Source organism: Zootermopsis nevadensis, unplaced genomic scaffold, assembly GCF_977971745.1.
Source record: "Zootermopsis nevadensis isolate Lab colony 2312 unplaced genomic scaffold, Znev_1.0 Znev_ptg000061l, whole genome shotgun sequence".
NCBI classification, from domain to species: Eukaryota; Metazoa; Arthropoda; class Insecta; order Blattodea; family Termopsidae; genus Zootermopsis; species Zootermopsis nevadensis.
The window spans coordinates 10,564,453-10,578,966 of NW_028259192.1; the positions used below are offsets into that span (position 1 = coordinate 10,564,453).

Consider the following 14,514-nt stretch of genomic DNA (forward strand, 5'->3'; position numbering starts at 1 on the left):
AACTTGTCATTTTTTCACTTTTGGTGACAATGTTAGCACTTATAGGTCCATTCCATTAGTAGCCCACAGTTAGTGAAATCTCTATTATGTATACATGACAAGAAATAAAAATTATTGTCAGTAGTATAAGGTTCCTTCAGAACAAGTCCATTATTTCTGTAACCTCTTACAGAGAGCATCGACGGCTACAAGAAAATGCATGCATGCTTACATATTCTGCCAGTCTTACCTTCTTTTATTTTATCATTCTAATACTATTTGGTGGAGAAACATTTATTACAAACAAAGCTTAATTTGTTACCAATAAACCTCTTCATTAACCTCCTTATATAATCACTCTATTTAAAACTCTGTCTTTTTGATATGCCATATGTGGTTTTTCCCGGTCATGAAAACTAGCAATGGCTGGGGGTTCGTCGTGCTGACCACACGTCACTCTGTATCTGGTTGGATGATCGTTCACCTCTGTTTAGGCATGTGAACATGAGGCCAGCAGTCAAGCTAGTCGGCTTTGGCTCTCTGGAGCTGTTACGCCACAGATCATTACATGCGGTTTTTCATTAAACAGTCATAAATTATTAACTACCTTTCTTTTATAGTGGATAAGAAATTTTATGGCTGGTTAACTATGTGTTTAAAGTTGACTCAACCATACTGATTATACATGGCTGTAAACACAACATCTAAATTGTCCTGTATTGAATCTTGGTTATGGTATTTCCACCATGAAAAATGTATCAAAATCACAGTATCACCATATCGCTGTTCCAGCATTTTGTGTGTGAGAATGGACTACACTGCTTGAAGCTGATGTTGGAAATAAAAACACAGAGGTTTTACATGATGAACCTTGTTTCTTATATAAAGTTAATTTAGAAAGAGTGTATTCTTTATTAGTATTGCTATACCATGATAACATACCTTGTACGTAGGACTCTGATCAACTGACTTGACCCGGAGATTCTCAAAGTAAACATCAACTTTAAGAAGGTTGTTCTGAATCTTCAGTTTCTCTTGATGGTGTAATCTACCTCCATACTCACTGTCAGCTACATTACACTCCTCAATCAAGGAATATTTACTTGCCACATTGCACTGAAAATATTTGAAATAAATTTTCAAAACTTAAGTTAAAGCTGTCATTTTCCTAGAATGTGCTCCTAAATAGAGTGAATTTTATTAATATTAATTCTTGATTAACTCTATGTGACTTCAAAATATCAAATTTATTTTGGAAATGTAATGTATTAGTAATCTTCCTGGTATGCAGACCAATATGAGTTATTGTAGTTTTCTCAGGTGTACTTTGGCACATACACAGCAATTAAATTTTGAACATTTAATTGACCAGTAAATTCCCTGAAATGTACTTACAAATAAATATATTTCTAATCATTGTCAATATGATATATGTTTTGAAATTGGAAACTCAAATTAACTGTAGTCATTTTTCATGAATGAATGCTAAGCATTTTTAAAGCCTCTCTCCAGAACATCTGACCTTGTGAATTAATTAAGTTCTTTTAATTAATACTCACACACATTAATGGTTAAAATAAGACTAACATACCCAATAATTGTCTGTTGGCCACATTGCAGTAGATATTTGGGTTTCATAACTGGTTTCCCTGAAACATTGAGAAGTTTTGGCAGCTTTCTGGAATGTCAACAACATCCATCTCCAGACACAAAAATTACAACCAAGCATTACATGATAATTCAGCCCTTGTAATATATAGTTATGTCCTTTGTACAATTACATGATTCTGTAATTGAATGAACTATTATAATCCCATCAGAGTTATGTTGCAAGAAACCAGTACTTACATGCAATCCATGTTGCAACTGCAAAGCCTGTTTTGGTTTTCAAATTCTTCCAAGACATCTGTTGCACAACTATAAGCAGGACCTGAAAGTATTTATAATTTATTTAAATTCTGTTTGTCATTAATTCTTGCGTGATATGACTAGTAAAGACAAAACTAGAAGATATACGTTCATACAGAAGCCTGTGTAATAGATGAAAGTCTTTGTGACATACATGTTGAATTTGTGTGATGTAAAGTTCCTATGGCCATGAAGATGTTGACTGTGTCTGTTGATCTTCTGGGTTGTGATGACATATGGACTAGTAAGTATACTTTCTGAATATGGAGGTAGTATGTTCCTCCAAAACATTGATATCTGTGCATGAGTCCACATGTCATCACAACCCAGAAAACCAATATTGGCTCTTCAGTCCTGAAGATGGAGGCAGTATGTTCCTACAAAACGTTAGTATCTATCTACAAGTTTACATGGTATTACAACCCAAAAGACCTGGAAGGACTGAGGAAAACCACAAAACCTCCACATTATATCTGGCTTATAATTTGAACCCAGGACCTCCTGAATATAAAGTGGCAGTGCCAGCCACTTGGCCGTAATATCTGGTAACTTGTGGATACTTAATTTTTGGGAAATTGATATCATATATTGAAAATTTACTCAGAAAAGAAGAAATGGTTAGGTTGTAGATGAAAGAGGATGGCACTTTAATAATCTTGAACTCGGGTAATTAAAAATGTGTATGTTGGAGTATATTGCTACACCATTACTGTATCAACTTTTTAAAAACTTGAATTCCTCATTCATTATATCAGGGATGTTTGAAACTGGTTTATTGCATAATATATATGACAGTGTGTAACATTCCTAATAATACTGTTTGCCCACTGCTGGAAACTTACTGCTTGAAGTGAGATTACACGGTCCAAATCCATTTGGCAGGTCCATGTATGATGGATGTGAACAGTTGCATTTCTCCTCAAAAGCTAACTGCAAGCATATCCTTTGGCATCGCTGCAATTTGAACATGACAGTATTATCTTATATTTCTAAATGAAAGCTGATTTTGTGGATGTGCCAGGTCCTCCTGTGTCAGGATATCTAATGCTAGCAATGCAAGAGTCACTCTTCTTCAAGCTGTGGCTCAAGTTTTGAGCACGTTTATGCTTTAATCATTATAAATTAAATTTGTTCTGGCAATACATTCTCATCCTGTCAATTTAATGAAAACTGTGAATCGCAAACTGTTTCGATGTCAAATAATTATAGTTCATTAAGTATTCTCTACATTACATAAAAGTGTTTAAAGAATCACTTACAACTCGGAGCAGGGGCTTAACAGACACAGAGAAAAGGAAGCATCAAGCATTCCATAAATAATAAATTAACTCCATTGAGCAAACTAGTATTTGAGAAACTTATAGTTGGTCAGTTAATGAAGAAATTTCCTTCCCTTTATTTAACCCAAAGGTTCATAACTATGTTCACATAAACCCACCTATCAGTTCCCAGCCTGATGAAACATGACGCATTCTATTCACATTTCAGTTTTTTTAAGCTAAAGGACTGGTGAAAGTATTGTTAATATTTTTTTCTTTTTTCTGGAGTTTTCACTCAGGTGTGATATTCACTGATAGGCTTTATAGTTTGTTTAGAAAGCCTGTCAGTGTTTTAATCTGGTTCCTTCCTCACCAGTATAATTTTAATAGACTGTGTATGGTATGTTATTAGTTTACCTCTGAAGAGTAACCAAAAGCACCGTTCACCCGAGCTTTGTACCATGTATGATCCCAACTGGTAGAACAGTTGGTTATATAAGGCAATTTCAGACGTTTAATCCGCACCTGGAAATTTTTATTAGGTCTTAATTTTTCAATAATACAAGTTCCCAAGGGCTCACACTTTTAAAATACAAATGATTGATTTAAAGGATGAGAATAAGATATCTATAATTAAAATATATACATTGTTGTGCTTACACATTTGTTATGATACAGAAATTAACCATGATGTGTGTAGAATGTTAATACTATGTATGAATTAGCATTAAATTTGACATTTCACTGCAGGGGGTTAGAATTTAAATATTAACTGTTCAGTTTGTATTTAATATGATAATGTTTGAAATAAAACATTTTTAATAACACAAACATTTTTGAATGACCACCATATTAAATTCTATGATAAAGAATTATCTTAACAAAAGTTGTAATTTTTTTTCCAAAATCTGTTACCGTATATAATTTCAATGCTTTATATTAAGTGGTCTGTTGCCTCCACCTCACAAGTTTGCACATCTACCATCTTTTAATCACTCATTCTATAAGGTTAAAATGTATGTGGTTGGACTGGTTTCCCATGGCAAACATTCATACCCTATTTTGTCAAATTCTGTAAGTTTGTTCACAAGTTGAAAGGTTGGAAACACACACAGATATACAGACGATTTCATTAAGACTGCATTTTTAAGAAAACAAATAGGCTAAAAATTAACACATTCAGGAGAATTGAGAATATGAGGATAGATAAAAAGACTAAGATAAAGTCTGATAAACTGGAAAATAAAAAAGGCATTTCATTTAGTCATCAGTAGATGTACAGTTTACTGCATGTTTTAATTACTGGTACTTCTCCTCCATTACATTACATATATCTAGAAGACGTTTGTGTACAGGAACTTACCTCCAGCAGGGCAATGCTGGTTGCAGCATGAGGAGAGAGAGTAATGCCATTCTCTTCAGGCAGAGGCTGGAGACCAATGCTATGGACGACAAGCCGAGCTCCTGCCTGTGGGCTCAGTCCTGCTCCCAGGTAGTTCTCTTGATCCAGATAAAGTTCCATGGACAATCCTTACAGATACATACAGACTGGAGAGTATTCATATTTTCCAAACACTTTTTTTTTAAGATTTTTGTCTTCTGGGTTGTTGCGCTGTGTAGTCTGTCTGATGTTAACCAACGTTTCAGAGGTCATACTGCCTCCGTCATTGTCTTCTGGGTTGTTGCACTGTGTAGTTTGGTCGATGTTAACCTCTGAAACGTTGGTTAACATCGACCAGACTACACAGCGCAACAACCCAGAAGACAAAAATCTTCATACTCACCGCTGTGAAAACCTCAAATCTTACACGTTTTTTTTAAATTGGCCTATAGTTCGTTTATTACAGACACCAATTTAAAATTGCGGATATAATTGCATTAAAAATGTTACAGAAGCCAGAAATCAATTTTCATTATGTTTATTAAATATTTACTGCATTGAAAAGAGTTTGAAACAAAGTTATAGACTGTAGATCTAACGCCTATCAATTCATTGTATTATGAACCATTTTGAGCAAATCAGTGATGTTTGATATTATCTATACCAAAATGAAATATGTCTCTCAGATATTATTATTATTATTATTATGACGATAAAATAAAGGAGAATGAGATGGGCAGGATCTGCAGCTCACATACATTTTAGATGGATAATCTGAAGGGAAGAAACCACTTGAGAGACCTAGGCAGAGATGGGAAGATAATATAAAAATGGATCCCAAAGAAACAGGACATGAGGACTGGATGGGATTCCTCTAGCTTAGGCTGTGTTCCAGTGGCAGGCTCCTGTGGTCATGGCAATGAACCTTTAGACTCCGTATGAGTTGTGCAGAATTTTTTGATCAGCTGAGGAAGAATTCTGTGTTAGAGTGTACTTATACTAATTAAACTTACCATAATCTCTACCTGGAATGATAGTTTTTCTGTCTGTACTGAAAGTGTAGCAGTTTCCAAATGCACTATTCATGACATGATTAAAGAATCTGCAAAAATTTACATAAATTATCATTTATCAGATAATGTAGTTTCAAAAACATGTTTTCAATAATTCCTTATCTTTCTTTTTAGGCATCTTCAGTTTTGCACTTAAATAATATAAATACTGAATTATGAAGACAGCATTAATAGGTGCCATGCAAAATGTTTTAATGCAATGTGAATGATGAGGGAAATATTGTGAATTTACATGAAGATGTAAAATCATGAAAATCATTGCTTAGGGAGGTGAGCCCATGTTTCACTATGCAGAATTTCCAATTTTGAGTCAGATATCATATTTAATAAATACATTGTTGAATTATATACTCTTTCTTGTACCAAGTCATAGTATACTTTCTAGTACAAATTAATTCTAAACACTGAACACTTTCATGGGTTACAGCAGTGATATCCTTAGACAAGTGGTTCTAATATGTTTTATCTGGCAACCCCTTCTAATCTTCTGAAGTCTGCACACTATCTTCCTTCTCCATAAATTGATTTATGTGTTTTTAAAGGCTTTTGTCAAATGTCTAGTATTGTCTTGTTATTAATTTATGTAAAAGAGCTGAATGCCTAGTTTTATATTGAATACATATTAAAAACCATAAAATATAAATTGGTAAATAATATAAAATATTCACGTTAACTTTAAATATACAGCAATCTTAAAAAATTGAATGATAAAAATTAAAGGTAATAAAACATTTAGTTTGTGATCATTTGTTAATAAGTTGTCATTGCATAGAAAAATCCATGTAGTCTTTTTTAAAACAAAACTGATTTTAGTCCAAAATACTTCAGGCCTACTTGGATTCTTCATATGCCCCTCTGAAGGAATGCACCCCAGAGAGTATAAAGCAAGATCTTAGGACTAAATATATCTATCCTGTAGGTCATAAGTAGAAAATGTACTCCACAGTAAACTTTTTGAAAGTCGGTATTTGAAACACATAAAAGCACCTCAGAATGTTCCGTCTAAACGTCTTTGGACCAGCCCTTAAAACACAAGATGACAATGTTCACTTGCAGTTTTATAACTTGTTTATAATAGGTACTGATATATAAAAGGTGAGTTCTATAAATCATATTCTTACAGTGTCTCATTTAAGCAGGATTTTCCACTGAAGGTGCAGGAGCGAATTAAATCCTTGAAATCATGTCCAAGTTGCTTCCTGATATCAGAGGAGAAGCTCGTATACAATGCCAGGAAGTGCATCAGGTCATTGAATGACTGGGTCTGGTTCACTCTCTGCTTGTGTGTTGGTGTGTTTTCAGTGGAAGACTCATTATTAGACTGTTGTCAGAACAATAAAATAAATTCAACTATACAAAATGTTAACACAAGGAGTAAGAACTTTCTTCAAGACCAATGACCAACTTTTCATGTTTTCAGAAAGATGTTCACTATGCTGGCATAAAAATAAGCAGTCTGCTACCATTTTGAATGAAAAGGAGACACTTAAAGCAGAATTAGAAAGTGAACTAAGATTTTAAAAGGTGAAAATTTGGGGAATTAATTTATTTTTTCAATAATTTGACAGGGTAAAAATTGTACCAGAAAGCTGGGGCTTTAGTGAGTTCTTTCAAGGAATATACGCTTCATTTATAATTTTAGAAACCTTCTGTAACTGTTAATACCATGCATGGACAAGATTAAATTTGTGACAGCTAATGTAGGACTATTCTTTAATCTCTACTGCATGGGAATAGGAGATTTAAACCTCTGTACTAAGGGGATACTAACCAGACTCTAAACTCTGGGGTTAATGGTTTAGTGGTATGTCATTGTGACACTTGGCCAGCTGGACTGCACATAAACAGTGAGGCACAGTTGATAAAGGTTAATTTGTGTAAAATGACCCTGAAAGGAATATATTAGTCAGTGGATATCATACCAGCTGTTTAAAAATGTGGCATATTAAAAGGATTTTTTTATATCAACAATGTACAAAAATATGTATTGATGTAGTCTTGACTATAGAACCTGTATGTCCCTATAATAATATTCAGAATGACATATAAGTTGTTGAAACAGACTGTTGGATATTTTACAGTAGAAAAGAGTGACTGGTGGTGGAAATCACCCTTTTCCAATGCTTAGAAATGGGGAATGAAGAAGTCAAAACAATGTGCTGATGAAAATAGACGTGGGTCATACCTACATGAAGTAGAATTCTTTTAACCAATAAGAATATTATTTATAAGAGTGTAATAATAAATAAGCAATTTTGTTACTTCAGCAAAATTTGTTTTAAGGAAAAGCCAGGTGGAAAATGGGTCATTTTGTTAGTGTGAAATATTTATCTCGTAATGGTCTACAAACCTTGTAGCAGTATTCTACAGAATAATTATTTAGAAGTGATAACCCTTCAACTGGAAGTGTAAAATAATTATTCAAGGTTTAAATTATACTTTTGTGTAGATGGAGCTGTCTTCAACAGGTGTGGTTGTAAGTTCCTCAAACTCCTGTTCAAGATAATGTCTTGTATCTCGTGAATCTTCATCTGGATATGTAGTATGTTGTTCATGGTACTCTTCTTTTCTCTTGTGATAGACTGGTGTCCATGAAAAGTCCACATGACAGCTGGTGAGCATATGAAGTTCCAGCAGGCGTGTTCCCAGCTCTGTACCCCAGTGCTTGGCTGCAAGTTTTCGCAGGTTTGTGCAATGAATACGATTCAGATTACAGACTGTTATTGATGGGAATGGTAAAGCTACCACTTGGTCCATTGTCATAGATGTTATTACAGGGTAAGCAAGGTATTCTATAGTGGTAGTATATACGTCTCGAACTGTACATGCAAAACCCACAATAAGCAAGAGAGTCCAGATAAAAGACGATAGTTTGCCTGATGTGTGATGGATATTCTGTAAGCCCGGAATAGTTGTAATGGACAGATAATGGTGCCAGGTCTTCACAAATACTTCCCACATGTATTGATTCTCCTTTGACACTGACTGTGTGGAAACTGGCACATCAGAAATGTTGCTTTTCATTTTGTATTATTATATGTTTTCTGTTCCTTCAACAGGAGCTCTTCATTATTTAATCTCCAACTGCCAGCAATGTGGAAAATAGTTTACTTATTTTTTAACAAATTTCATTACATACACTGACTCAATACATTTATTGGAAAAACCAAGACATATTCACACGTGAAAGAATAGAAGAACGAAATGAACTACACTTCCTTTACTAGATCACATGAGACTGCCATAATATAACACAAGAAGAAATAGAAACCATAGCATGTTCTTAAATTCCCTATTACAAAGAGCATGAACTTTTTCAGCATTAAAAGAAAGCAACGATATCCTTTGACTGTGTACTAAAATATTTATAGCATAGCACCAAGCCTGTGACAAGTCAGTAGGTGAACTCTCATTAGGCATTCCCACAATTTACAGTTTCAAGTGTTGGAAGTTCAAGATGTTACAGAATAGCTAAGTATGACACAGGTTATTGATTTGGGTCAAGGTGTTGGTAATGCAATTGAGAACTCAAAGAAGTGTTTATGAATTAAAAATTATGATTTACTGTTCATTCATTATATTAAAGAAAGAACAGTAGTTTTGCAGACAGAAGGCATCACTAGATGGGTGCATTTAGAATGTGTGGCAATAGCAATATGAAAAGTCCATAAAAAAGTAAAAAGCAGAGTTTAAAAATTTGAAGATGTAAATTGAAGTAAAACTACTCTACTCAGAATTTACCCTGAAACTTTTCTACAAATACCAGTAACTACAATTCGGGTTGGAACAAACATATTTTGTTTGGTTTTACTGAACGAAGCTTCATATAATAATCATGAAGTCCTGATCTAAGAATTGTGTTTCTTTCTAGGTTTATTTAACAAGGACAGTGGAAAAGGTGGGTGGGTGGAACTGAATTGATTTATGCGACTCTCAGACAAGAGCGAGGTTATTGGCTGGAAACATCCTACAAAGAACTCAGTCTGGTCTGTGGCGATATTCATATAATAATATGATAATTTATTAATTCTTAATTCCTTAGATATACATACAAGAAAGAGAGTACTGAAACACATAAATAAATATTATAGATAAAAACCTAGATTTGGTAGGCATTCAAGTTATTGGGCCTGTAGTAAATGTCTTCATTGTCATTTATTATACCTGTGAGGAAGGCATACTCCAGTTTCCGCTTAAGCATGTTCTAACAGTTTCGAAACACCAATCAATGTATAGAATATCCAGCCTGAATTAATTATTAGTAATGTAGCACTTATTTAGTTTGATATAACTTTATACTGTGTACATTCACTATAAATAACTGATAGATATTTAACAGTTATTTTGAATTACAGAGTTTTCTCATGTGGTTCTCTGGTCTGAGGTTATTTTGAGATAGATGTATATGGCTTACAAATAAATATAATGCCCACCATCTAATGCAGGGGTTGTCAACCTTTTTATACCTACCGCCCACTTTTGTATCTTTGTTATGGTAAAATTTCCTTACCACCCACCGGTGCCGCACGTATGGCCCACCACCATGAAAGAGGTACAGCTCGAAGACTGAGTGATGGCCGGTGGTAAGCCCCGCCCTCATTATTTGCACTAAACTCATGCCTTTGGCTACGGAGCTCATTTGTTGCTCCCTCGTCCACAAGTATACTTCGAGAAGTGTCTGGTAAATTATTATCTATATTTAAAGTTTAGAGATGGAATTCTAAAGTAAATTGCAAAAGCATATTTTCAAAAGTCAAACTCACGAAGTTGTTAGCAATGTATTCGATATATGGAGGAAGAACAAAATTTGTAACAACGGACAAAAACCCCCACCACCCACCATGAAAGCTTGAATCGCCCACTAGTGGGTGGTAGGGACCAGGTTGACGACCCCTGATCTAATGTGTAATGATTGTTAAAGCATAGTTCAAGCACATGAAAAGTGGTAAAGAAATTACATCTTTGACACTAAAATCAAATATGAAAGGTAATACTATTTATTTTATACACTTGCATTTTTATTTCAGAACTCTCCTTAGCTTTACAGCAAATTATACTGTGAACAACTGCAAACAAAACATGATACTTAATTTTGAAGGCACATGAATTAATACTCAATCTTTCTTAGAGAAAGCTCTATCACCACCATTATTTAATACTGACACCAACAAGACTGGGTGTGGTTACAACACCTTTATCAGGGACAGTGAATGCAACTCCTTTGTATGTTGCAACTCTTTCTAAATTTGTTTTCAGGTCTGGAGCCACAGTCTCAAAAATCTTTTTCTTAGGATTGAGAACAGGATCTGGCACTCGAGGATAACCCTCCACATGTATTTCATCCCCTGGTATACTGCCAGCAGGAGGTAGTAGAATTTCAACTTTCTCAGGAGTACTTGCACACATCACCATGGCTTCAGAAGTTATTCCTCGCATCTTCACTGGTTTCAGATTGCAGAGCAGAACAACAAGACGGTTTTGCAAGTCTCCCACAGGTACGAATTTTACGAGTCCACTGACCTAAATCACACAAAGAACATAAGAGGTGCTTAAACAGGGAGGACATTTATGCATTGACCAAAAGAAACATGAAGTAAGAAAATACAAAAACACTTAAATGAGAAGAAGAATGAAAAAGTAAAAGTCAAGAGTTGTAAAGGAGCCCCTAATAAATCCAAACCACTCACACAAAATATAAGGGCCATTCAAAGAGAACCACCTGAAGATGGTCTGTTAAGGCTGAAACGTGTACTGGTATTGGTATTTGTTCGTGTGTCCAAATGTAAAATCTTAAGAATTACTGAAGGGATTTTAATTTTTCATTCCAATTTTGGTTAAATCAGAAAATAAAGGGCACCTTACAAGAAAACAAAACAAAACAATTTACTCTCATTGTAAAATACAATTTTTTATACTCATGTATTTTACACCAATTGTTATAAACAAGGTCTTACCACTGTCCGTGCCTTTTCTTCCCCAACATCAACCTCTTCCACATATAGTGAATCTGCATCTGGGTGCTTCTTTGCTGACATGATACGACCCACTCTGAAGTCTAGTCTTCCAACATCAACTGGGGGTTCCTCTAATGTGGCTCCCTCACTAGTACCTCCACTCTTAGCCTTCTTTCCTTCAACAGGTTTCTTTTTCTTATTTGCCGTATCACAATGCTGCTGATTTGATTCACTGGATGCCACTGGTTTAGGAATCTCCTCTGCTGGTGGACTCATCTTAATAGGTTTAATATCAGGTTGTGATATACTGATCATGTTTGAAGGTAATGGTACCTTGGGTAACAAATATTAAATTAGTTAAAATAAAAATATAAAGGAGAAGATATTAAAGCACTTTTGTTGAAAGATTACCTGCTTAATTCCATTTGCAGTTTCTAATCTAATTAATTTATTTTTCCATTCTTCAATTTCTTTTCTTAGTTGTTCATTTTCTGCTTCAAGTGCTTTTACTCTTGTCTTATTTTTCTCTTCAGCTGATAACCTTTTAACTTCAGCAATCTGAAATAGCAAAATAGAACATAAAATAACCAAATAAATCTCTGGTAGCGCAATCCAAAGGTTCGATATTTCTCATACTAAATCCCAACAGTATACATAATCCCAAACCAGTTCTTCTATCACCTATCTCCCTCAAATCCAGGTTAATGTTATCATTCCATCATTCCTCAGTTTTCCAAATGGTAAACAGAACTGCTTATTCATAGTTATCAAACTTGTAAACTAGTTCTGCAATTATTCTGTAAGTTAATTAATTGATGCACACTTGTTATTTACAGTTGATAACATATCATTATTCTGTGGAGTTTATACTGTTTTATACAACATTTTAATAAATTTCACTGAAGGTCTCGCAGATACGAAACTCCTGTATAATTTTTCATTTTTTATTTTTATTTTTCCACTCCTGATCTAGTCTGTCACCAATGACTGAGAATGCTCACTATTACATAAATTTCCAACTCCTTGGCAGTATTACTGCAAGCCTTTTACATGGAACTATTCCTAGCATAAAACCTATCCCATCTTGTACAACACTGTTTTTTGTGTGTACCTCAACATCTTCAACATGTCACTAAATTAGAAGTGTAAGTTGCATGTTCTTATACCTAATAGGAAAACTTTAAAGTTCATAATGCTAAAATTCAAGTGGTTAGTTATAAATATATTATGTTAAATAAGAGCTTGTAGAATATGGTTTTGGTCCCCATGCCATGCCATGTTCCAGGGCAATTTTTTTTTACCACAGTGCTTCTTGATATAGCACTGGACACCCTAGGCCGAGACCAACACATAAAATAATGTTGTTCCATAGCAACATGGACTTCCACCAGGTTCAGCTTGCACCTGCTAGGCAAGAGATGAGTTACTGGCAGAGCCTTTTAAATTGAAATTTATGTTTTTAAATAATAATGTCTGAGTTAAATAATTAATATGTTATTCATTTTATGAGCAAAATTATACCAAACATCATGCCTGTTGGTTGATTATTACAAGTATAAAATTAAGAAATGGAAACAAGGCTATGGTGGAGTTTGGCAGTCTGTGTGTGGTGGGAATCTGCAGTCAGGCACTTGATTTTGTGCTGGTACGTTTGGTAGGAAACTGGCTTCAGCTACTGTTACTTTGGTTTCTTTTAACAACAGAGTCTGGTGCTTGAAGAAAAGAAGCAGAGCCAGCTTCTGCAAAGATATTGCTGTAATAAGCTTATTACTGTTTAATACAAAAAGTTAAATTCTCATGAACAATTATGGGTCATATGCTCAGCCAGTAATGTAATACTGACACCACTTGATCCTTTACATAATACAAATAAATGGCAGTGCCAGTCTTTAAAAAGCGGCTGATGGTATATTGTTTGGTCCCATTTTGGGAAACAAAACACAATAACATGGCATTAATTCACTCAAACTTCAATATTTAGTAACCATTAATTTTCAATTTAAAAAGCTCTACTACTGACTCAACATTTTCCCACCAACTTCCACTCAGGCAAGGGATTTGGCCATAGTCCATATTATACAGAGCCAAAGTATTGCTGCCTTAGCTTAAGGTTGCAAGCGTAATAGATAAGTTTGATTTGGTTTGGCTTTTTTTAAAGCATAGGTGAAGTTACATAAGATTAACTTAGAGAGACATAAAATTGTATGCCACACATTAGGTGTTATTTCAGTTACAATACTAACACAATACCTCCATGAACACCAATGCAGAAAGTTAAATTTCATGTGATGAGCTACCAAACCTAGACATAGATGGGAGGATAATCTCAAGCAGGATCTACGGGAGATAGGAGTTGAAGGAGACTGGATCTTGTTGGCCCAGGACAGGGTCTGGTGAGTTCAGTGATGAACCTTCAGGTTCTGTAAGCCAAACACCATAACTCTGATATATATGAATAGTGTTCCAACCATTGCTGTCTACTGATCATCCGACTGCAATCTGCTTTCCATTAAAAATTTGGCAAAACTTAATACAACTAAGGCACATGCCCTTTTCTAAAGAATCTCAGTCTGTAATTTTTAGGTTAAATTATTAACAGATAAGACCAATCTGTCATACATACAATAAGCTGCAGTTCACAACTTATTTACTTCAATTCTCCCCTTTTATGCGTATTCAATTTATTACTAAATACATACCGCAACAACGACTATGTCCAATATAAGAAATATAACCTACTACTAAAAATTGAAATGAATACCTCTAACTTTAATTTTTTAATCATGTTTTCAGCGGTGATAGCATTTGTTTCTAAACGTGATAATATTTCGCTTGCTGCCATTTTTTTAACACAACAGAAATTGACCAAATTAAAGTCTATTTTTCGTAGGCTTATTACAACCCTGTGGGTAACCACATGCATCACAAACTAGATGCCACATGTATCTTTTTATAATGTT

At 34.5% G+C, this 14,514-nt stretch overlaps 2 protein-coding genes across 22 annotated transcripts in view; one reads left to right on the top strand and one right to left on the bottom strand.

Moving 5' to 3' along the window:
• The window catches only part of LOC110838497 (uncharacterized), a 55,592-nt gene extending 43,105 nt beyond the window's left edge, over window positions 1-12,487 (top strand). For 8 of the 20 annotated variants that reach the window (XR_015532604.1, XR_015532605.1, XR_015532609.1 and 5 more), the window contains 3 exons: window positions 5,715-5,870; window positions 8,182-8,285; window positions 9,472-12,487. Coding sequence is in view for 12 of the 20 variants with exons in the window: in XM_087340539.1 (XP_087196665.1) it covers window positions 5,715-5,736 (22 nt within the window). In the remaining 8 variants the exon portion in view is untranslated. Of the gene's footprint in view, window positions 1-4,501; window positions 4,639-5,714; window positions 5,871-8,181; window positions 8,286-9,471 lie in introns of all 20 variants that reach the window. The other 12 variants (XM_087340531.1, XM_087340529.1, XM_087340534.1 and 9 more) reach the window with 7 other exon arrangements.
• Window positions 9,588-14,509, bottom strand: AIMP1 (aaRS-interacting multifunctional protein 1). 2 transcript variants are annotated; one of them, XM_087340521.1, is made up of 4 exons: window positions 14,316-14,509; window positions 11,966-12,112; window positions 11,555-11,830; window positions 9,588-11,120 (listed from the first exon to the last, which is right to left on the bottom strand). In XM_087340521.1, the coding sequence occupies exons 1-4, from the start codon at window positions 14,475-14,477 to the stop codon at window positions 10,749-10,751; spliced, it is 957 nt and encodes a 318-aa protein (XP_087196647.1). In that variant the 5' UTR covers window positions 14,478-14,509; the 3' UTR covers window positions 9,588-10,748. The 2 variants fall into 2 exon arrangements, with proteins under 2 accessions (XP_087196647.1, XP_087196646.1); XM_087340520.1 differs by having other exon boundaries at window positions 11,555-11,887.
• Between the last annotated feature and the right edge of the window lie 5 nt (window positions 14,510-14,514).

Excerpts from the sequence above, each read along its gene's own strand:
- AIMP1 (XM_087340520.1), bottom strand. The coding sequence starts at position 14,477 with ATGCATGTGGTTACCCACAGGGTTGTAATAAGCCTACGAAAAATAGAC. Across the intron at positions 12,113-14,315 it reads TTAAAAAATTAAAGTTAGAG|ATTGCTGAAGTTAAAAGGTT; the intron begins GTATTCATTTCA and ends TTGCTATTTCAG. Across the intron at positions 11,121-11,554 it reads AAGAAAAGGCACGGACAGTG|GTCAGTGGACTCGTAAAATT; the intron begins GTAAGACCTTGT and ends TGTGTGATTTAG.